The sequence below is a fragment of the Hemiscyllium ocellatum genome (assembly GCF_020745735.1).
Source record: "Hemiscyllium ocellatum isolate sHemOce1 chromosome 27 unlocalized genomic scaffold, sHemOce1.pat.X.cur. SUPER_27_unloc_2, whole genome shotgun sequence".
Lineage (NCBI taxonomy): Eukaryota > Metazoa > Chordata > Chondrichthyes > Orectolobiformes > Hemiscylliidae > Hemiscyllium > Hemiscyllium ocellatum.
The window spans coordinates 1,291,424-1,314,876 of record NW_026867487.1 but is presented as its reverse complement, the minus strand read 5'-3'; the positions used below and the strand labels follow the sequence as shown (position 1 = coordinate 1,314,876).

At 43.7% G+C, this 23,453-nt stretch overlaps 1 protein-coding gene across 1 annotated transcript in view; it reads right to left on the bottom strand.

Moving 5' to 3' along the window:
- LOC132807651 (deleted in malignant brain tumors 1 protein-like) overlaps positions 1 to 23,453 on the bottom strand; it is an 83,825-nt gene that overhangs the window by 18,855 nt on the left and 41,517 nt on the right. Inside the window, exons 7-9 of the mRNA XM_060821703.1 lie at positions 23,182 to 23,366; positions 19,221 to 19,334; positions 18,006 to 18,128 (exon numbers count right to left, since the gene is read on the bottom strand). Of these exons, the coding sequence (XP_060677686.1) occupies positions 18,006 to 18,128; positions 19,221 to 19,334; positions 23,182 to 23,366 (422 nt within the window). The remainder of the gene's footprint in view (positions 1 to 18,005; positions 18,129 to 19,220; positions 19,335 to 23,181; positions 23,367 to 23,453) is intronic.

Here is a 23,453-nt window from a genome sequence, read left to right as displayed (position 1 = left end):
CAACTCTCACCAGAAGATGTGGCAACATGTTGAAAATAAATTAAAATCTTCGCAAATCTCACTGCCAGCAAAATAATGTTATGCTCAACCTTGCCTTAATATGCAGCAGTCTTACCCCTGAGCGAGAAAGCGAATTGGTCAGACACGGAGAAAGATGCAGTGGTTTCTGTCGTGGTTCATCTCAAGCAGCTCGGGGACTCAGGTCTCAGTGCTATACAGTCGGTTCCCCGTCACACAGGCCGAGACAAACATTGACTGAACCTGGAGCACCACCAACTCACTCAAAAATGCTCTTTGGCTTCCCCGATACATGGTGGTCGTCCAGATCAAGTAGTTGACCCCGACCGAGTGTTTCAGATTGACACTTTCCAAGGTCTAGTGCTACGTGCTGAGGGATGCATTACATTTGCTGGCAGCTGCCGCCAAGACACAATGGCGATAGGCAACTGTCTGAGGTGTTCCTGCTGAATGTAAATTTCGGGTCCATTCAGTTTACGGACCATTCCAATGCTTCAAATATATATAAATAAGGACAAGTCCAAGTAAATGATGCTTTCCGTGTGTTTGTTGAATAGAGTCAAACTCCAATGTTTGTTTTTCCATCATACACTACTGTATACAATTAGGAGGAAGTCAGGACTACACATGTTGGAGATCAGAGTTTAAAAGGGTGGTACTGGCAAAGCACAGCGAAACAAGCAGCATCGGAGCAGCAGGACAATCGACATTTGGAAAAGAAGATCATTTTCCTGATGAAGAGTTTATGGTCGAACCATCCACTGTCTTGCTCCTCGAATGCTGCCTGACCTGCTGAGCTTTTCCAGCACCACACTTTTTGACTACTGTACAGAAATGACACGTTCCGGGACTATGCATGCATGTAGAGCTATTTTATGAATAAAGTTTTCTTTTTTAGAAAAAAAGTCATTCGGTAAAGACTGAACTTTGAACCACTGTCTGGTACAGAAAGAGGAGCTATTTATATTGAACTGGGCGGTGACAATCATTCGATCAAATTCAGTGAATAAGAAAACTGGCTTAAAAAAGAACGTCAAAGAACAGTAGATGCTGGAAATCAGAAACAAAAGAGAAATTTCTGGAATAACTTAGCAAATCTCGCAACATTTTTGGACAGATAGCAGTGTTATAGTTTTGTGTAAAGTGGCCCTTCAATTATTCGCAGATGAACAGCTAACTGGGTCCATTATCACAGCAATCAGTCCAACAGTTCTCTCGGAACAAATCGCCTGTCATGATTCCAAAATTAGAGGAATATCTCAACAACAAAATGTATCAAAGTGGCACACAGCTCCTTTGTTTCACTGAGAATGTGAACGGCAAAGTATAAATGCATCATTACCGAAAAGTATTGGAATGTAAAGAGAAGGAATACTAACTAAAATCAGTGGCACATCAAGTTTCTAGAAATTAAAAATAATCAGCTTCTATTTTACATTCTCTAAAATATTGACTAATAAATTAGTTAGATAGTCTTCAGCAGTTTTCCCGGCTGCACACACGGTTAGACCAGCGACAGACACAGGTTCCAAACATACCCGAATTATGTGAGCAGGTTTTCAACACTGTTCGCTGTACAGAAGCTACGAATACATGCAAGTATTGGAAGTTTAAGGGAGGAAGGGAGGGTGGAGGTTGGGCAGCTCTGATACTACAGAAACATTCATAGAGAAATGAAGACTAAATACTTTTTATTCCATATAATGTCAATATTCTATCTCACGCAGACTGATCATTACATTATTGTTGTCACATATATGTCACTAATTATTGGCCCATGAATGGTTAAGAGAATGTGTTCAGTAAACCGTAACTCACAGTTCAGTAGCTGCAGAAGAAGAAAGTTCAGGAGGGTTACAAACATCGTCCCAGCTGGTGGTACCAGATCAAATCTGAACATTAGCTGAGTGCTGTTTCACAGATACTGAGCAGCAGTTCATGTATCAAGTAACTCCTCGATTTCTGTCAGTGTTAGTCCCTGCACATGCCTGGAACAGAGGCCCGTGTTTCTTTCCAACAACCAATAGATTGTGATGTGTGTGGACTGTGAACTGAGCACTGTCTTCTACACCAATGAGAAGTGATGTGACCATTAATGGGCACAAAGACAGCGGATTCCAAAAGGCAGTTCATCTTGAGAGATCAATGACGTTAAAGATTTTGACTTGGAAGCGAGTCCTCACTCCGGAATCCATATCATATCATCACACGACCACAGGAGGTTATTGGTTGCGGATTCATTGAAGTCGCTGTGCAACTCAACATCTCCTCGAGCAGCTGCAGAAACAGCTCAATTTCCACTTCTGCACTGTACACTCTTCAGGATTCAAAATGGTGTCCAACAACTTCAGAGCAGAAAATCTGTCCTTTCTCTGGATCACAGGTCCTTTGTCTATCCGTCTCCTGTCAGCATTGGTCTCAGCAAAGCAGACCAACATTCACCTCGTCGCCCCCAATCAACAGAACCTATTCTGACACTTAATTCTGTCCTTTCCTATAATTAGCGGCCTGTTGTCTTATTCTCTGAGCACTCTGACCATCTTTTCCAGTCTCTCCTCCTCACCCTCTGTGCTCAGTGTGGAAAACTGTCATTCTCCGGTACAGTCACATTGTATTCTCAATATTACCTCGCTTTTTGTGCTCACAGATGCTGCCCGACTTAGCATCTTCTTCAACTGTTTGCCTTTGTTTTTAGGTTCACTTTTCCATGATATAAAAAAGTGTTAATCATTGAACCAACTTTTAAAAAAAACCTTAAGTAGCTCCCCAAGAATCTTATTGTCTTCTAATCACATATTTTGATTTCTATTTGTCTTCTGACAAAGTGCTTCACTCATCTTTCTCAGTATACCTACCAATATTAAACTAATCATTATCATTTGTTCGAATGTGTTCAGCAACTTATTTGCGAGAGGAAATGATTGCTTTTCTTTTTTCCCTCTGAAACTTCTGCTCAAATTTCAAATTCCATTAATTTTCCTCCTATCATTGTCAGCTCCTATGGGACAGATACAGTGTAATACAGCAACTTTGCATAATCTTTCAAATTTCCAAAAAAAACCAGATTTCCCCTGGATATGTCTCACTTTTCAAATGTGCGCGGCCTCGCATCATGTCACCAGTGACTTTAAATCTACAGAGTGCAGAACATAGAATAATGCAGCGTAACGCAGGCCCTTCTGTCCTCGATGTTGCGCTGATCTGCGGAAAAATGCTACAGTAATTCATTTTCATACATATGTCAATCCAATGGCCATTTAAATGTCCAAAATGTTGTCGAGTGTACTACTGTTGCAAGCAGAGCTCTCCACGCCCTTACAACTCTGTGAGTGCACATAGTGTACATCAATGTGCACAGATTGGTCAATTCATTGGAGAAAGTGTGGACTGCACATTTGGGGGAACAGAGTCGAAACGTGTGGTGCTGGAAAAGCACAGGCAGCATTCGAGGTGCAGACGAATTGACATTTTAGACTTAAGGCCTTCATTGGGAATGTGGCGGGGGGGCCTGGTCAACTGAATTTATTGGGACTAAATGAAATGGTAACAGATTCAATCCATGTTTCGATCTATCACAATGAAAATGTTTGCACTTTCTGAAAAAAAATACACAAATCTGGCAGATTAGGGATGCAAAATGTGAACGAACTGTTCTCAATTTGAGGATGGGAGAAACCACAATGTACAGGATGTCGTGATGAATGCAGTACTCGGGACATGACAGTGTCTGCCATAAGCAGTGCAATAATAGGCATTAATTGGGATCAGAAAAAATTATATGATGCATGGGAAGGAAATTGTGTTTGAAAATGCTACGATTTTTGAGTGGATAAGTATTATACGAAAATTGAATATCTTGGTCCACGTTGTGTTCACGGATTTTGGAAGATCTATGTAAAGATCCAACATAATAGACTTGAGTTCAAAATTGAAATACAATTTATTGGAGTAAATATACTTGCCAGGACAGAGAATGGGTTCATTGGCAGGAAAAATAGTGCATTTTCAGTGAAAGGAGCTGACCAATGAAGCGTATGGGACTTTAAAAGCATTTGTCAACGTGAGTCGATATTTAAGGTCGCCTCATTCTGGCAAGAGTTCCTTTGAAACAGGTAGACAAGAAGATGAGCAACAAATTCAGGCCAATGTGGAGTTCAAACACCTGTTTCCTTGCACTTTGGAATACGGGGATCAATTAGGTAGATAATTCAGATATTGTGTGTATCCAGTCGTGGAATGGCATGCAAATCATGATCTGCACCTCAAACGATTTCCCTGCAGCCATCTTCACATTGCTGTTTAAAATTCAAACATGCGGCATGGGCTTCGCTGCCTTGCTCAGCATTTCTACCCATCACGACTTTTTTTTCTGGAGAAGTTCATAATGAGCTGCCTTCTTGAAACTTTGCAGTCGACCTGCTGCAGTTAGACTGCCAATGCCATGAGGGAGGAAATTTCCAGGATTTTGACCCAATGACAATGAAGGAATGGCGACATATTTTCAAGGCAGGATATAGAACATAAAACATAGAACATTACAGAGCAGTACAGGCCCTTCGGCCCTCGATGTTGCGGTGACCTGTCAAACCAATTTGAAGCCCATCTAAGCAACAGTATTCATGTACGTCCATCTGCTTATCCATTGACGACTTAAATGTACTTAGAAAGGATGATGATTGCCATAGAAGGGAACTTTCCCACATATCTGCTGACCTTATTCTCTGGGTGGAAGTTGTGAGTATGTTAGCGGCTTTCTGAGAAACCTTGGTGTTTTTTTAATGAAAAGAGTACACGATGGTGTTACTGAGTATGGATGGTGGATGTTTGTGCGTGTGGTCCTTGTCACTCGGGCTGCGTTCTTGTGGATGCTGTCAAGCCTCTTGAGTTTTGTTGGAGCTGCACCCAGTCCGCTATTTGGTGAGTTTTCAATCATTCTGCTTCCCTCCCCACAGATGCAGAGAGATATGCTGAGATTTCCAGCGTTCTGGATGTTTTATTAAGAGTCAAGTGTGTCTGGTGGAACTCAGACTGGGAATCATTGTACAGTTTATTGCCATGCAGTTCCTGTTTGACAGCACTGAGGATAACCTCTTCAATCATACTACTGCTGACTGAGGGTATGCGGTTTAAACAATATTTGTCTGTTTGGATTTGTCACGTGGTTTACATAGGAACAAATGTGGTCTATTTTCGGCACTGTTTGTGGAGTTTATTAGTATAGAGACATTGAAATAACAGTCAACGTGTCCAATTACCCTCTCACAGTTGACCATTTCTTATGGAAGCTTAGATTACACAATGCGTGCTACAAAACTGGACTAATCACAGACGACAAGGAAAGTTTTGGAAGTGTTTTTTTTGTCCATGGAAGTCTGTGATCAATGACGTTATGAAGGATGAGTGTTGGGACCATGGTTGTATGTAATATATATAAGTGTTTTGAAAGCAATGTAGGTGCTCCGTTCAGTGACTTCCTGAATGTCACACTTATCATTAATACCGATTTAGAATCCACATCGCTCCTTCACAAACACAAGATTTATCTCTGTCTTTTTCTCTGCTTCCTCCCCACATCTCTTTCTGTCGAGCATCTAAGACGAACTGCTCATAAGCCAGCATTATCCGGCCATCTGCAGTTCTGAATAACAGTGAATGGAATCTAAATATTGAAATCATAATTGCCCCAAGTTTCTGCTGTGCGTTCTGATCGGATCGCCAACACTATCAGGAATTTGATTGTGTTACCATGGATACGAAACTGGGTGCAGTTTAGCGTTTTTAGCTACATTAATTCAAATCATCAACAATTTCCGGTTTATCGTGACCGTTTTGCCCTATTTGTCTGTGAGACAGCGCCTGAGCGCAAGTGTGCTGCAGAATTTCACATCAAATGTGGGCTGTGTTACGATAGAGGGCAACTTGCCAACGATCTGAAGAAATCTGATCTTTCAGAAAGAAGCAAAATACACAGACACACATACTGGTATCAGGAGACTCCCAAGCAATGAACTGCAACAAGGAGCCATGAAATGCTGTTAGAAAACACGCAGAAGCATGTTTTACAGCAGATCATAATTTGAAATTTGGCAAGATTCATGGAAGGCTCAATGTTTGAGAAACCAGCGTCTCTGTCTGCAGAACCACGGAACCGTCAGTGTGCGTCTTGCTGTTCTGTTGAATCAACAGGAAACACCTGGAACCGTGGTCAATTCTGTGCTCACACGTTGTAGCCAGTTTCTTCTTTAAAATTAAAACACTCAGATGGGGAAAGCAGTAACTTTGGAATTAGGATTGAGGCTCCAAATAATCCCATTTAGTCTCTCATCACGGCAAATTCATCTCAGCATCACGCTCACAGCAACAGGGAATCTGTAAATATGTCACGACCTTAAATTTTAAATCGTGGTGTACATTTCCATTAATCCAAGCACAAGAACAGAAATGCAGAAGGGACAATTTTCAGCATGTCAGAATAAATGAATTTGAAGTCAATTTAGTACGAAGAAACGTGCACTAAGATCGAAGAATTACAATGTCCATTTGAGGAAAATCTCTTTATCCGACAATCGCTGAAACACAGTGGTGTTGTAATGTGGAATGACACTGTTCAGCCAATCGTGTCTGTCCTGGCTCTTCAAATTACCATGATCAACACTTGAAAGTATCCGGCATGACACAGCCCCTCCCTCTCCCTATCTCAATATACCGACACACACCTCCCTATCTCTCTACCCCCTCCAGCCCCTAGACCACCTCCCTTGTTGTGTACGCGCCACCAGCCCCTACTCCCCTCCAACCTCTACACCCGATCCTGATGTCTGTAACCTCCTCTAGACCCTCCACCCCCTCCATATCTCTGTACCCCCCTCCAGACCCCTTCATCCGCTCCCTATCTCTGTAAATCCCTCCAACCCCTGCACCCCCTCCCAACCAGGAACATGCTGCAGCCTCTACACTCCAGAGTGGAGGGGGGCTTACTCTGCATCTCATCCCGTGCTTGGAGTGTTTGTTGGGAGGGGACAGTGCAGAGGGAGATTTACTTTGTATTTGACCCTGTGATGTGCCTGGGAGTATTTGATGGAGGATAGTGTAGAGGGAACTTTACTCTGTGCCTAACGTGGGTATGTTGATGTTGTGCAGAGTTATGTTTACGCGGTGAGCAGAGCCTGTGGTTTCTGTTCCAAGTCGAGCTCAGCCGATCTGGAATTCCCCGTTCAAAACTTCAAAAGTGAGGAGGAAAGACGCACTGTGGTTGGAATATGAGCCAATCACGTCTGTCTGGCTGTTACGTTCATGCCCATTAATTCCAGGCAATGCCCAAGTCCAATAAGAGTGAATCAAACAATCACCACGCTCTACCCTCCCCACCTCTGAGGTTCTATGGTGTTACCATCACTGAATTCCACACCCCACTCCCCCACTATCGACATCCTGAGGGGGTTAATATTGAGAGAGAATCTAACAATCACCCCCTTGACTTTCGCTGAATTTCCATCACTGAACCTCACCCCTCCCCCCACTCACTAACAACATCCTGGAGGTTACCATTGACCAGAAACTGACCCGGACCCAGCCCGATACAAACACAGCAGCGACAAGAGCAGGTCGGAGGTTGGGAATTCCAGTGCGAATAACTCCACTCCTGAATCCCCTCCCTGAAGCCTGTCCCACCATCGACAAGTCATTATGGTAAGGGATTACTCCCCATATGCCGTGGACGTGGACAGTTCCGACAACACTCGAGAATCTCGACACCATCCACGGACAAAGCAGCCACCCAATTCGATTGGCCCCACACCCACAAACACATTCACCCTCTCACCCTGCCTACACCACCCCCCCCACCCCCCCGACGCTCAGTAGCAGCTGTGTGTATCATCGACAAGATGTAATGCAGAAACTCCCGGCGGATCCTCAGATAGGACCTTCTCGAAACCCCCGACCACTTTCATCTAAGAGGACAAGATGCAGCAGGTACACGGGAATAGCAGCTCCTACAAGACCCCGTCGGACCCCAACTCCAAAATGTATTGGCTAATCCTTCAGCATCATTGGGTCAGTACCTCGGAATGTCTTTTTTGTGGAACCATTGATATGTGTGTACAACCCACCCACCCCAGTTCTCAAACAACAGTGCCCATCTGAGAGCTAAGCCTAGCAACAGACTTACACCCAAGGAATATGCCACACACTCAACTGTCCCTTCCCTATGCACTGACATGTATGTATTTATATTATACCTCTCCCAAACCCCTGGCCCATTCATCTCTAGCACTCTTCCCCAAATCCAAGGATGCTGCTTAGCAACAGCCTCCAGCCCCAAGTTCTCAAACTGCACCCAGGACAAGTAACCTTCTTACTTGTCCCTTCAATATATCAACGTATGTGCATTACCCGACCACTTTCCCAAACCAAGACGCAATGACTAACATTCTCGTCTGCCAAATATTCAGTGACACGCCCCATCCTGGGGACAGCCAAGCAACAGCCTCTGGCCACAAGATCTCCCATTCACGCCAGGAATGAATGCCCTCTGAGCAGATCCTCGAAATATATTGACTCATATTTCAATGCGTTACACCACGTCACCCCATAAAGACTGAGTGAGCTGAGCAGTCCTGAAACGTCGATTTCCATGCTCCTCGGTTGCTGCCTGACCTGCTGTGATTTTACAGCACCACTCTAATCTTGGCTCGAACCTCCATCATCTGCAGTACCCGCTTTTGCCTAGTTCTGTGTCCCAGCCGGCAACAGCCTCTGACCCTAGCGTCTCCCAATCACCTGCCCCTCCACATATACGGACAACCAAGTAGACACATATTGCTAACCCTGCTCACAATGTTTCTGACAGCTTCCCTGTCCCAGAGTAAAGTTTGCACAGGCACTGACCCTTCCATATACTGACAAACATGCCACACCACCCAAAGACTGAGCTCTGTCCACGTATTACAGGTTCCCTGCAACACCATTCCACCCCTCCCCCCACTAAGACTGAGCGAGCTGCCATGTTCTGGGGATTAATCTAGCACCAACCTCTTGCCCCTGGGTGTCCCACTCACCTCTGGGATGATTACTCCTCCAATATACTGACAAACATGCATAAATATATTGCCTCCCCTGCCATACCCACCCCTACACAAGACTGAGAGAGCTAATGCATTCTGGGGCCTAGCGTAGCAACAGCTTCTGGTTCCAGGGTCTCCCACACTCCCATCCAGGTGTGAGTTCCCCTCTCACCTGCCCCTCCCCATATGCAGGGGAACCACGATGATCCAAACGAGATGGGCAGGCAATATTTCGTGTGAATAATTGATTATTCGCTTAATCGATTAAATGCCTTTCCTCTGGGGCTCAGAGTTTTTAAAGTCTGCCCCACATTCAGGAGACTAGCAGCAGCACACAGCGCGCTAGACCCCGCCCCACCTGCCAAACCCGCCCAAATAACGCTCCCCACAAATCCGTGCAACACCTCCCCACGCCCACTGTCAACGATGCATTCCCACCCCCAACAGATCAACACCTCCCCCTGTCACCGCCAGCACCATCCAACACCTCCCCGCCCCTCAATTGTCCACACCATCCCCGGCAACCCAACCCCGTACAACAGCACCCCTGCTCCTCAACCTCTTCCACCACCTCTCCCCTTTCCACCCACAACACTGACCCCCACCAATCCTCTTTCCAACATCTCCTCCCCGCAACTGGACGACTCCGCCCACCCGCCATTCCACACCATACAAAGCCTCCCCCGCCCTGAACAGCATCCCCTCCAATGCTATCTCTGCAATCCTCTCCTGGGCAGCTGGACTGTTCACCACCAACAAGTCTGCTGCAGTTGTCTTTATGGGGTAAGTCTTCAAAGGCAAACGCGCGTGCACCCACACACCCACAGCCAGATGTATGACATTTACTGCAGCTTTTTGACGGCTTCCACTTCTGCCTTTTACAGGACAATTTTGGAGAGATTATCTGGGAAAGCGGGGTGGTTGGGGACACCTCTCTGTAGAATTCCAGGGAAAGTGTGAGGAGAGAGAGAGGGCGGGGGACGTCAGTTTTTTTGCAGAAGGTGCCTGTTTAGACCTGTAAACAAGAGGTGTCATCATTGCTGGAAACACATCTTTAATGTAATGTTTCTATCGGGACCTCGAGATCTCCTTCGGATAGTCCAACATTTGGATAATTGACATTCAGATATACTAGGTTGTTCTGTATTGACATACATGCACATATATTTGTTATAGGCCCTTCCCCATCTTCCCAAAAGGACCACCATCCCTCACCTGCCCCCATGCCTGCAGCCAGTCAAGCAACAGCGTCTGGGCAGAGCTCTGAATTCAAACCCCTCCAAGCAGAAAGGGGGATTCTCACCGCTCTTGCACTCCCCTCCTTCTCTAGCCACGGCCATCTTCCAGGGCTTAAGTCTGATGTCAGCGTGCACCACACTGTGATCCCCTTTCATCATCACCTGACATCAACACGCATAGCCGAGCTATGCTCCATTCATTTCCATCAGACGTAATCGCGGTGCGCCATTTAAGGAACAATACACACCCCGTGCAACTGAATTTGTGTCTGCAGGCAACAAATATCTTCATCTCCATTTTGGTTTCGGTTGGGATCAGTTGGTGTCGCAGGGTGGGGGGGGGGGGAGGTGGGTGGAGGTAGAGTGGACTAAACTGTCCGAATCCATTCGTGCATTCTGGGCTGGGGAAGGCTGAAATAGTTCATTTCCATGGCGAGGTGATGTGTGCATTGTGGGTGAAGAGGCATCAATAGCCCCTCCAACCACAACATTGGCTACCATTTGGAAAAATAAAACAATTTCAGGCATTACAAACGTGGCAAAACCAAATTAAATTCAATCCAGAGCTACCCATCACCCCAATCCAGCAGTCCACTCCTATTCACTCTTCCCCACCCCTCCCAAAAGCCAGGAGAGGGTAAGTCTATATTTTTTCTTAATTAGATTAGATTAGACTTACAGTGTGGAAACAGGCCCTTCGGCCCAACAAGTCCACACCGACCCGCCGAAGCGCAACCCACCCATACATACATTTACCCCTTACCTAACACTATGGGCAATTTAGCTTGGCCAATTCACCTCACCCGCACATCTTTGTGACTGTGGGAGGAAACCGGAGCACCCGGAGGAAACCCACGCAGACACGGGGAGAACGTGCAAACTCCACACAGTCAGTCGCCTGAGTCGGGAATTGAACCCGGGTCTACAGGCGCTGTGAGGCAGCAGTGCTAACCACTGTGCCACCGTGCCGCCCAATAAATCTGGCACGTAGGAATCTTTTTCGGCTGGTCGATATAGATTTCAGGAACAGCATGTTACACTGAAATTGAAGGATAAGGATGGTGACAGCCAAGAACCTTGGATGACAAGAGAAATTGCAAGTTTAGTCAAAAAGTAAAAGGAATTGTGCATAAAGTTTTGGAAAGCCAGACAGAGACCTTGGAAAGTACAAAGAAAATCGAAAAGAACGCAAACACGGAAGTAGGAGGACGAAAAGGGGACATGAAATCGCTTTGGCAAACGGGATAAAGGAAAACTCCAAGGCGGTTTATACGTATGTAAGGAGCAAGAGGGTAGCTGGGAAAAAGGTAGGCCCAGTCAATGTGTGAAGCTGGAGAGAGGGGGTGAGGATCTTTCCCAACACAATGTATCAGTATCAACAAAGGAGAAGAATGTGGTGAATGGTCATTCACCGCAGAGATATGTTGATATTCAAGCGCATGTAAATCCTGAAGAAAGGACGACGTGTTGGCTGTTTTGGAAATAATTAATGTTGGCAAGTCTTCAGAATCTGATGGAATATACCCCTGAATGCTGAGGGAGGCGGGCGAGGAAATTGCTGAAGCTTTGTCCGTAATCTTTATATCCTCCTTTCGTCATAAGAGAGGGCTGGCAAATAGCCGATGTTATTACTTTAAGAAGGACAAACCAGGAAATTACAAGCAAGTGAGCCTTATTTGACAACTGTACATTGCAGCGCTGTACAGGACCTTTGGCCCTCGATGTTGCGCTGACCTGTGGTACTAATCCGAATCCCATCGAAACTACACAATTCCATTATCATCCATATGTTTATTCAATGACTATTTAAATGCCCTTAAAGTTGGCGAGGCTACTGCTGTTGTAGATAGGGCGTTCCATGCCCTGACTATTCCCTGAGTAAATAACCAGCATTGGCATAATCCTAAATCTATCACCCGCCAAATTTAAAGCTAAGTCCCCGCGAGCTAGCCATTACCATCTGAGGAACTTGGCTGCCACTGTCCACTCTATCTAATCCTCTGATCACCTTGTCTAATCTTAATGGAGAATTATTGGATTATATTCTTAAAGATGTAAGGATTGTTTTAAGGAAGTGGTAAAGCTGACTGACGAAGGCAGGACAGTAAGTATTATCTGTCTGAATTTTATTCAAGTTCTTTGTCAAGGTTCGGACCCCAACCCCCAGCAGGCTGATAAAGTATAAAAGTTGATGTCACATGGGATCCGTGGTGAGCTACTAAAATGCACGCAGAACTGACGCAGTCACATCTCAAGAGCAACATCGCCCTGACAAAGCTGCATTGTGTCTACAAAGACAATGTTTCAAGAAGGAAACAATTTTGCAACCTGAGAGATTCACGGGCTTTCATGATTTCTCCGAAAAATATTCTGCTGCTGGAGTAGTGGCATGGGGAGGCCACCAGAGGATGGCATTGTATCACTTTAAAGAAAAAGAGCTTCATTGTAGACACATGTAGACACACAGATATGAATACATAAAAGCACAGACACACACATATGGGACAAGACATCAACTTGACCATCATCATTTCATCACTTTAAACATAAGAGACACAGACACAGAGGAGGTAGTAGGGTTTAACCCCATTTCGACAGATTCAATCAAAAACAACAGAGACCCCACTGCACAGAGGCAGAGGCACAGACCTGCTCTGCGTACTATTTTATCTTTGTTTCCCTCTGTCTCTCTTTACCTCATCCACAAGGCCTGCCCCTCAAAACATCACCCCACAAATTTTTGTTCCTCAAATACGAGTCGACAGTTCATAGCATTCTAAATTTTCCCTTCTCCCGAATTTCTGCTTCTCCAATACACTTTCCCAAGTTTAACATGCGACACAAATTTGTGCCCCTGCAAATACTTGAACGCCGCCGCCCCCATCACCCCCACAACCCCAACCCCCCGCCCAGTTGCCGAGACCTTGCAAATTTTATACCACACCTTGTGCAGGATCGCTGACCTGCAGTCTGCTCCGTTGGTGACATTGGATTTTCAGAACGCTCAGATGCTGGGTGGTCTTGTGTTTTGGGTTTTGCAAACTGAGTGTGTGCACAAACAATGAAGGGCCAAAATAGTGAACAAACAAACATAATTATGAACATGTCAAATAGTACAGGTAAGAAGTGATACACAAGCTAACGATCCAATAACAAACGGATCAGAGAAAAAAGAACAGTTGAGCACAGCAACAGGTCCTTGGGCCCACCAAGATTGTGCTGACACATGACGTATTTCTACATTAAAATCATTTTCTTTCTACGATCTCAGTGTCTTTCTAGTCCCTCCCTGTTCATGTATCTGTCAAGATTGCTCTTAAACGTTTGTATTGCATCCGACTCCAACACCTCTCTGGCAACATGTTTCAGGCACTTACAAACTTCTGTGTGAAACAAAAGCTGCCTTTCACATCTCCTTTTATATTATCCTCTTTATCCTTCAACCTTTTGCCCTCATCCCAACTGACATTTCCACCCAGGTAGAAAAAAACTCCGGACACTTTATCCCGGCCTCTCACCATTTTCTAAACTTCTATCAGGACACCTACCCCCCAACCCCAACCAGCCTCTGATGTTCAAGTGACAACAATATACATCTGTCAAACCTCTCCTGGTAACTAAGACTCCAAACCAGGCCACATTCTGGTAAACACATTCTGTAGCCTCTCCAAAGCTTTCACATGCCTTTGGCTGTGTGGCCTCCAGACTTGAACACAATATTCCAAACGTGGTTTTCCTAAACTTCGATAGCAAGCAATCTGACTTTAAACAATCATTATCTGTTGTGGTTGTGTTCGCCGAGCTGGGAATTTGTGTTGCAGAAGTTTCGTCCCCTGTCCTGGGGGACGTGTCATCTGCAACAGATTCCCAGCTCGGCGAACAGAAACACAACAGGGAGCACCCGAGCTACGAATCTTTTCACAAACTTTGAATTATTATCCGTGCCCTGACTGGTGAGGGTAAGCATGGCAACCGCTTTCTTGATCACCTGACCACCGTGTTGCCACTTTCAGAAGGTGTGTGACTGTATGCACACATCCCTCTGTATATTAATGTTACTAAGATTGCACCGTTGACTGTATATTTCTGTCCTTCATTAAGGCTTCCAAAATACTCGCACAAAATTATACTTGCATCCACGACATGGTTACACAGTCACAGATTACACGCACAACCACTCACTCACTGAAACTCACACACATTGACTGTGGCACTGACATCAACAAAGTGACACGGAATCCTAACTCATATATGTAATCACCGCATTTTTATTGATGAAATGCAAATTACGTTGTACAAATGTATGAAAAAGCAAAGCAATTACACATGGAATTACGAAGAGAAAAGCCTCATTCGTAAATTATAGGGACGTCGCCCTGAAGAGAGAGTCAATTGATCCATGAAGAGAAATGAATCATGTGATTAATTAGACAAATAAATCTCGATACAATCTGTCTGCTTTCCGTTTAACAACACACATGTTCAAAAGGAAAGAATACTAATGAAGGCTGTTCAAGACAAAGCACATGGTGACGAATTACAGCATACATTGAGAAAAATATTTGACACTTGGTTCATGATAGTAGATGATTTCTCGCAATATTATCTGCCTCAGGACATCCCATGTTGAAATCGACTTTATTATTTGTCTGAAATGATAAAAAAAAAGTAGTTTGAGTCCACTTGAAGACATGTCACCTGTGGCTCACTTTACAGCCAATGCAACAATGAATCCCCAGATGAAAGATTAACGCTAGGGATTGGCGAAAACGATAATGTCTGCCTCTAAAATATCAGACTGATTAAAGGCCATATTGCAAAGGGAGCATGAATGAGTTAATCTATCTACGCACTCAGCTGGACGTTAAGGACAGCCTGCAATCCATCTTGAAGAGTAACAGAGAAGTGTGGGCAGCAATTATCCCTCTGCCAATAATTAATCTGCAATTAGCAATCTCACTAAACATATTATACAGTAATTATCGTCCTCTGATCTGTGAAGAGCTGTTGTGTGCATTCTGGGTGCACCTGATTCTAAATTACAGCAGGGAGAACATTTCCAAAAATACATCACTGGCCGTGCGTGAGTTTGCATAAAAGGTGGTGATGGAAACATAGAACATAGAACATAGAAAAATACAGCGCAGCACAGGCCCTTTGGCCCTCGATGTTGCGCCAATCCAAGCCCACCTAACCTACACTAGCCCACTATCCTCCATATGTTTATCCAATGCCCGTTTACATGCCCATAAAGAGGGAGAGTGCACCACTGCTACTATCAGGGCATTCCATGAACTCATGACTCGCTGATTAAAGAATCTACCCCTAACATCTGTCCTATATCTACCTCCCCTTCATTTAAAGCTATGATCCCTCGTAATAGCTGACTCCAATGTCCAATGTTAATAAAAATCTTTCGTTTCTTTCGCTCTGGTAAAGCAACTTCAATGATCTCTGAGACGAGGTAACATTTTCCCACTAGTTAGGAAGTGCACATAACAAATAAACAGGAGACAGATATGAAAGGGACATAAAGGGCAACTTTCTTACGCAGGGGGTTGTGCGTGGATGGAATGAACCACCAGAGAATGTGGTGGAGTAGGGTACAATAACAACATTTAAAAGGTATCTGGATGAGTATATGAATAAAAAGGTTTAGAGGAATATGGAGAGAGCGAGAACGGCAGCAGCTGGAGATCAGAGTCAAGAGTGTAATGCTCGAAACGTACAGCAGGTTAGGCATCATGCAATGACGGTAGAATTGACGTTTCGGGCAAGAGCCCTTCATCAGGAGTGAGGCCTGACCTGCTGTGACTTTTCAACACCACATTCACAACTCAGAGAGATATGGGCAAAGTGTTGGCAAATGGGACCATTTAGGTTAGGGTTTTTGGTCCTCACTGATGAGTTGTACCTGAGGTACTGGTTCAGTGATGTACATTCTCATGAATCTGTAACTCTATTGACAATGATGCCATGCATTCTGTGATCATATTCAACATTATGTAATGCCCAATAAATTTCACAATTTTGCGCAAAGCCAGATTATTCCACTACCTCCACTGCATCAGAAATATTAGAGCTAAAAGGTCAAGGTGGCTTTTATCAGTTTGATGCATCTGCTGTAAAATTTGGCATCGCACTTTCAGTCCATGGAAACACTGAATGCACGTTTGGTTCGTGAGCTATCCGCAGACAGAGGATCAATTTCCTGAAAGGGCATCAGGGTGAACGCTGCAAGACCCACCATAGCATGTCCTGCCTGGGGCTGAGATGATTCAAGTAAGAATTGGCACCCCTCAGAGCTGTCCAGGAAACTGGACAATGCTGATTGTGTTCATGAAGATGGTGTGGCCTTGTCAAAGGACATATCCTAGACACATACCATCATATAGTAGAGAAGAGCCCCTTCAGCCCATGGAGTATGCACTGCCAAAAATATGCAACTACGGATATGAGTCTCAAGTTCCTGCAGTAGACCCATGTCCTTCAATGTTATAATACTGTCAGCGCTCAGGCAAGTTTTAAATGTTTTGAGGTATCCCACTCACCTAACACAGAGACAGTGCATTCCTGTAACCCACCACCCTCGAGGTGGTGATTAGTTTCCTCAAATTACTTCTAAACCTCCTGACATTCTCTTTTACATTATGTCAAACTAGTTATTGACCATTTAGTCAGGTTGATAATGATGATCAAGGTTTGTTAATAATTTTCACAATCACTTCGGATTTTGTTTGTGGCATTGCTAAGATATATTTAAATATTGTAGCAATTGGAACAATAATTGTAAAAAAGTCGAATACGTATTGCTACGTTTCACATTTGGGAGAGATTAGCATGAAGTGACGTTAAAGTGGGAAAGGAATCAGATGAGATGCAGTCGCTTGGTTGGCAGAGTGATCAATCCGTCATGTTAAAGGACAGATCTCTCGACAGGTAAATCAACGAAAAACAACCTCAGTGAGGGTTGGTGGATGAACTAGAGAATGTTTCAAGTTGGTCACTGGAGAGGTTAGGAACATTGGAGTAAGTTTGATTCAATGGTCTGTTGGAAATGTCGAAAATGGCTAAGCAGCTGATGAGGTCGTCTGTTTTTTAGTACAATGACACCCAAAACTGGAGACAGGCATAATACTGAAACTGGAAAAGCTCATTCATCGTCGCCAATTCATTTGAGACAGGTAACACAGAATGATCTCATCAAACCCAGCTCTCCTTGATTTTAAAAATAAAATCCATTGGCTTTGACTGCCCAGTGAGCAACAAGAACTACACCATTTCATACACGGACCACCTAAACCCCCAAGTTCTATATTTTCCAATCAGCCAGTACATGATTCATTATACACCGGAGTTTCATGGACTGTCAATCTCACAGAGGCTGAACATAGAGATATGAAAAGAGCTGACAAGAGGCAGTGTCTGACCAAATCAAAGTATTTCATTTGTTAAAAAGGGTAAGTTTTCAATGTGTTGAAATTAAGATCCTGTCTAGGACAATGTTGAAATTAAGATCCTACACTTTCTCAGTAACAGATTCTGGACACAACGCATTGATAATTTTGAATATTATTCTTACATTTTCAGTAAATGCAATATCACTCATAGAATGGAAAGGGATGAAGACAGTGTGGACGCATGAAGTGGTGGTTTTGATGTGAGTGACTGTAATTAAACTTACTGAGCGAACAAAAACCATTGTCAGCATTTGCCAGTGCGAGAGGTTCATTACGATCACTGTCCAATTGTGACTGGCTATCCTGAGATTCAGTTTCAATGTCATCGTAACTGCCATGAATTCGATCTTGGAAGAAAACAAATGATTATCTTCGATAGGAATTGCAACACACAACACTGAGAGCTAGAAAAGAAGATTCGTGCTAGAATACAACATTAATGCTGCGACGTGGAATTTGAAGTTAGGCTTTTTTCAGAGGAGTTCAACGTAGGAAGCACGTGCAGAGATCAACAGCAAATGAGGTCTGCTTTATCTCTAAATTAGAAAGCTAAGTGGAACCACCAAGTTAGGGAAAATTTCAAAACCTTATAGTTAAGGATGAACTACCTCCAATTGTTGGACATTCCACCTCTCAGGGGCAAAATTCAAAAGGCATCATGGAAGAAGAAAGACTGAGAGGGATTTCGAATGGTCTTCCTCTGAAAACAACTTATTTCAGATAAAGTGTCAGTTTTAAATATGCGATAGATTATAATTTTTTTGTTCAATAAAGTCCATAAGGTATTTGCGACAAAGGCAGGTATCTGTATTTAGAACACACAACAGCCAGCCATGATCTCTATGAATGTCAGGACAGGTGTCAGGAACTGAATGTACCTCTATTCCTATTTGTTTCAATCTAGCCAAGGCCACTGAGGGGCAGATAGGATTGAGCTGCAAGGAATTATGAAACACGCAATTAGTGTAGACAGGAAGGAAAATTTCTCTTGGGAAGGCGAGATCAAAGATCAGGGACATGGATTCCTGAAGAGGGAGAGGAAGAATGAAAGTTGATTTGAGGAAAATTGTGTTCGTCTGGAAGCTGTTGGGAATCTGGGACTCACTGACAGTCAGAGTGTTAGAATCAAAAGATCCTCATAACATTTAAGCAGTATTCAGTGGCAGATTTGCGCTTGAAGACCACAAAAGACAATGGAAAACGTGCGGGTAAATGGAGTTGGAACAGTTAGGTAATTGAATTTTACAGTCGTAGGCTCAATGGACCATGCCTCTATGACTCAAAACCAGCAACATTCCTTGAAATTAACATTGTTCATGTAGCACCAAACGTGACACTTTCATTCTCAGTCTTCTGAACACTGACAGCTTTATGTTCGGATGGCAGAGACAGAGAGTGAAGGACAAAAGTGAACTGAGAGAAAACGAACTCATACACACCCGAAATACTGTTGGCGTTCACCTCAAGATTTTCTGATCCTGGATGATTGTCATGCAAGCCATGGCTGGTGTAGTATTCGATGTGATTAAGTGAATCAACGGAAGCAGAAATTACTGAAAACAGAAATGGAGAGTTACTGTGGCGTTTAATGTCAGCGTGAAGGCACGATCCATTAGATTTTTGATCAGGCGAAAATACTTCATACAATTGGTGCTGAATGTGTAGAACGTTTTCCCTCAGATGGCTATGATTGCCAACTAACACAGTGATACAGAGGTTCGTGATGAGTGAGGGATTCAAAGGTTCCCGGGGGGAAGGCAGGAGAAAGAGATTGAGAACATGCCAGCCATGATCAAAAAGCAGAGCAGACTCGAGAAGCCGAATGGCCTAATTCTGTTCCTGTATCTCTTTGCCTAATACTCTATAGTGCTATGGTTTATCATCTTAACTGGAGCATCGAAGTAGAAAACATAATACTTTCATCTTCTCTGTAGCAATAACTGAAATATTTTCAATTACAAGATACACTAGAAAAGCATTCAATTTACTCAAATGCATTACAACTGTAATCAGAAATGAGAAACAAATCTTGGTCCACAAATCGTGCAAACATTTTCACAAAAAGCACGTTTTACGACTAAATTCTCAATATCTGCCATTAGATCGGAACATATGAACAAGAGAATCATTTGCCTTCAGTCTCCCAAGCAACTACTTTTTGTCTGATTCTTCTGTAATCGTTCTTAAAACTGTAACATCATGCACACTTCTTGAATAAATTAACTGTAATTTCCGCTCTAGTTTTTAATATTTATTTGTTTATTAATTGCTCAATTTTGGTTCCAATAGGAATCATTCTGTAACCGATAGTAATGACTACAACTTTATTATTGTGCAAGCAATCGGCGACTGGATAGATTATTCGCAGTCTCAGATATCTGATGGAGTCAGTGCGGAACCAGTGTGGATTTGGGACGTGCCATTCGGCACATATTTACCAATAAATATCAGAAATAGCCTTTCAGAAATGAAGGTCAACAGCAATTATCATGCAGTAAATATTCCTCTTCCTTTCCTCGGCGCAACATCGTGGGCTGAAGGGCCTGTTTTGTGCTGTATGTTTCTACTCTATGCTCTATAAACACAGAGAGAGACATCCCACCATCCCACCCACTCCCCACTCACTGTGATAGCTGCCTTAGCACAAAGATAGTGATTTTATAACCAATCATGTTCATCCATTTCACAGATCATTGACAACTGCAAATTGAAGGGAGTTTCTGCGTCTCCTTGAATGGTTTACGATGAGTTTGGAAATATATACCTGCTCCATGTTTCTGATCCATCCTCTTGCCGGTGGGAATGTTGTCAATTTCTTCATAAATTCCTTGGTACACACCAAGACTTGAGCCCCTGCCAACAGTGTGAGGTTCTGTTGAAGGAAGGATTGACTGGTCAACATTTGTTTCTAAACATCTGCAGCAATGTGTGGTTATTTGTGAAGCAACGTTAGTGCGAATTACTGGTTGTTTATGAAATCCAGGAAAAGAGAATCTAAGCACAACATTGACTGATTAGTGAGGGCATCATCGATTTGGAAAACCAGGTGAACAGGCTATGATGCAATCGCATGTCTGATCAGCTAGCGAAAATTAATATGTTTAAGATGGAAAGTGGAATTTTGTTTGCTGGCATGTCTGTGGTCAATTTGGTTCCAATGAAAAATTAGCAATTCCACAGACAATGTTGAAAGAAGAAAATCCTAGCTCATAATGGCGCATGTGAGAAAAACATGCGTAGTGTCGAAGTTGAAACTAGTTCATGCAATGGACAAGGAAATAAGTTTTTTTGTAACTTTTTTGTTTATTTTTGGACAAACAAAACTTTGATGAACACGAAGGGGTCACAAGTGAATGTTCAAGATCGCCGTCCTTCAAACACAATGCTTTGAAAAAACTACTTTTTCCAAAATGGTCGTAGAAACTGGACAACTATATCGTTGTTAAGTAAAAAATGAGGTCTGCAGATGCTGGAGATCACAGCTGCAAATGTGTTGCTGGTCAAAGCACAGCAGGCCAGGCAGCGTCTCAGGAATAGAGAGTTCGACGTTTCGAGCATAAGCCCTTCATCAGGAATAAGAGAGGGAGAGCCAAGCAGGCTAAGATAAAAGGTAGGGAGGAGGGACTAGGGGGAGGGGCGATGGAGGTGGGATAGGTGGAAGGAGGTCAAGGTGAGAGTGATAGGCCGGAGTGGGGTGGGGGCGGAGAGGTCAGGAAGAGGATTGCAGGTTAGGAGGGCGGTGCTGAGTTGAGGGAACCGACTGAGACAAGGTGGGGGGAGGGGAAATGAGGAAACTGGAGAAATCTGAATTCATACCTTGTGGTTGGAGGGTTCCCAGGCGGAAGATGAGGCGCTCCTCCTCCAGCCGTCGTGTAGTTGTGTTCTGCCGGTGGAGGAGTCCAAGGACCTGCATGTCCTCGGTGGAGTGGGAGGGAGAGTTAAAGTGTTGAGCCACGGGGTGATTGGGTTGGTTGGTTCGGGCGGCCCGGAGATGTTCTCTGAAGCGTTCCGCAAGTAAGCGGCCTGTCTCACCAATATAGAGGAGGCCACATCGGGTGCAGCGGATGCAATAGATGATGTGTGTGGAGGTACAGGTGAACTTGTGGCAGATATGGAAGGATCCCTTGGGGCCTTGGAGGGAAGTGAGTGTGGAGGTGTGGGCGCAAGTTTTACATTTCCTGCGGTTGCAGGGGAAGGTGCCGGGGGTATATCGTATATCGTTGTTAATATTAGTTGAACGCAAATCAGGAGACATATAAATTCAGGAGAACTTTAAGGAAGTGATAATCATAAAATAATTTTTGTACTAATACGTGTAAACTACACTTAATGCAATTTCAACATCCATAAGCTGATGCATTATATAATTCGTATTGGCCATCATTGCCACATAATGGCATAAATGTCCCAAAGATATGCTTTGAAATTAGCATACAGAGGGCACAGGTGTCTTCTGGTCAGACAAAAAAAAACCGAATTGCTGGCTAACTGGGAAATGCACTGAATAATTTCATTGATTTTGCGTTCTGGTATTTCTCATTCATAATGGTAGGGGACAAGTTCATGTAATAGTTTAATTCTGTTACTCTTTGCAGGTATTTCGTGCCTTGAAGAATATTCAATGCTATTTTGATTTGATTTTAAGTTCTACATGCAGTATTTAAATATTTTGCCTTTGTTATCAATGTAAAAGGAGCGTTTTAGTAGGTAAAACCTCTAAAGGAACATATTTTAAAAAAGCCTCATAATCATCAAGATCAAGGCCAAGTGCTGGAAACGTGGAATGACAATGTAAAGATCCAAAACCATATGGAACGACAAAAATAGCTCAGTATTAACTCACTTGTGAGGCTTACCTTTCATTTGTAATTTTCTCTGCATTACCACCAGTAATACGAGCACCTCACAGATTAGCATGACTCCCAACGTTATGCAGACGACAATAGGTATCTCCAGTCCTTCAGGAGGAGATGTCAAAGAGATTTATCTTAGTTAAGAGCTGCCTTGTGTGATTGCGAAAAAATCCATTAATAAGAAAACACTGACATTAGCTTCAAAGTCGTGCAAGTGCCAAACGCATCAAGGTCACTCATCAAAAATGTAACGGTAACGGAAACATTAATAATAGTTTCAATCATAAATACCTCCAGGTGGTGTTGAAGGGGAAGGCTGCAACAAATCGGATTCTGAGGGAGAGATTGAACAAATATTCATGAATTTGAAATTGACTTCAGAAATACAAATGGCAGCACTGAGTTGCCACAAAAATGATAACTGGTCGGCACTAGTCAGCATCTTCCTTACCAGAACAGATCACAGTGGCAATTTCCTTGTAATTGCAGTGCCTTTGAGCTAGTGCTGGGGAGAGACAGTCAGACAGAGAGGATTCACCTCCCTTACACTTCACATCATTCTGCCAAATCACATCGTTACCCTGGGGGACAGTGTGCCTTCCTCGGGCCGACAGAGCGAAGCCGCATCCCAACTGTCTGCAGACAACATTGGCATCAGTTATATCCCAGGAATCGCCACACACCGAGCCCCAGCGTGTATCACACATGATCTCCACTCTCCCAGAACAGTTGCTTCTTCCTCCATCCAGGCGCACGCTGTTTTGCCGATCTGTGGCACAGAAGTGATTGTTATTGAATGTATTGCAAAGCGAAAATATC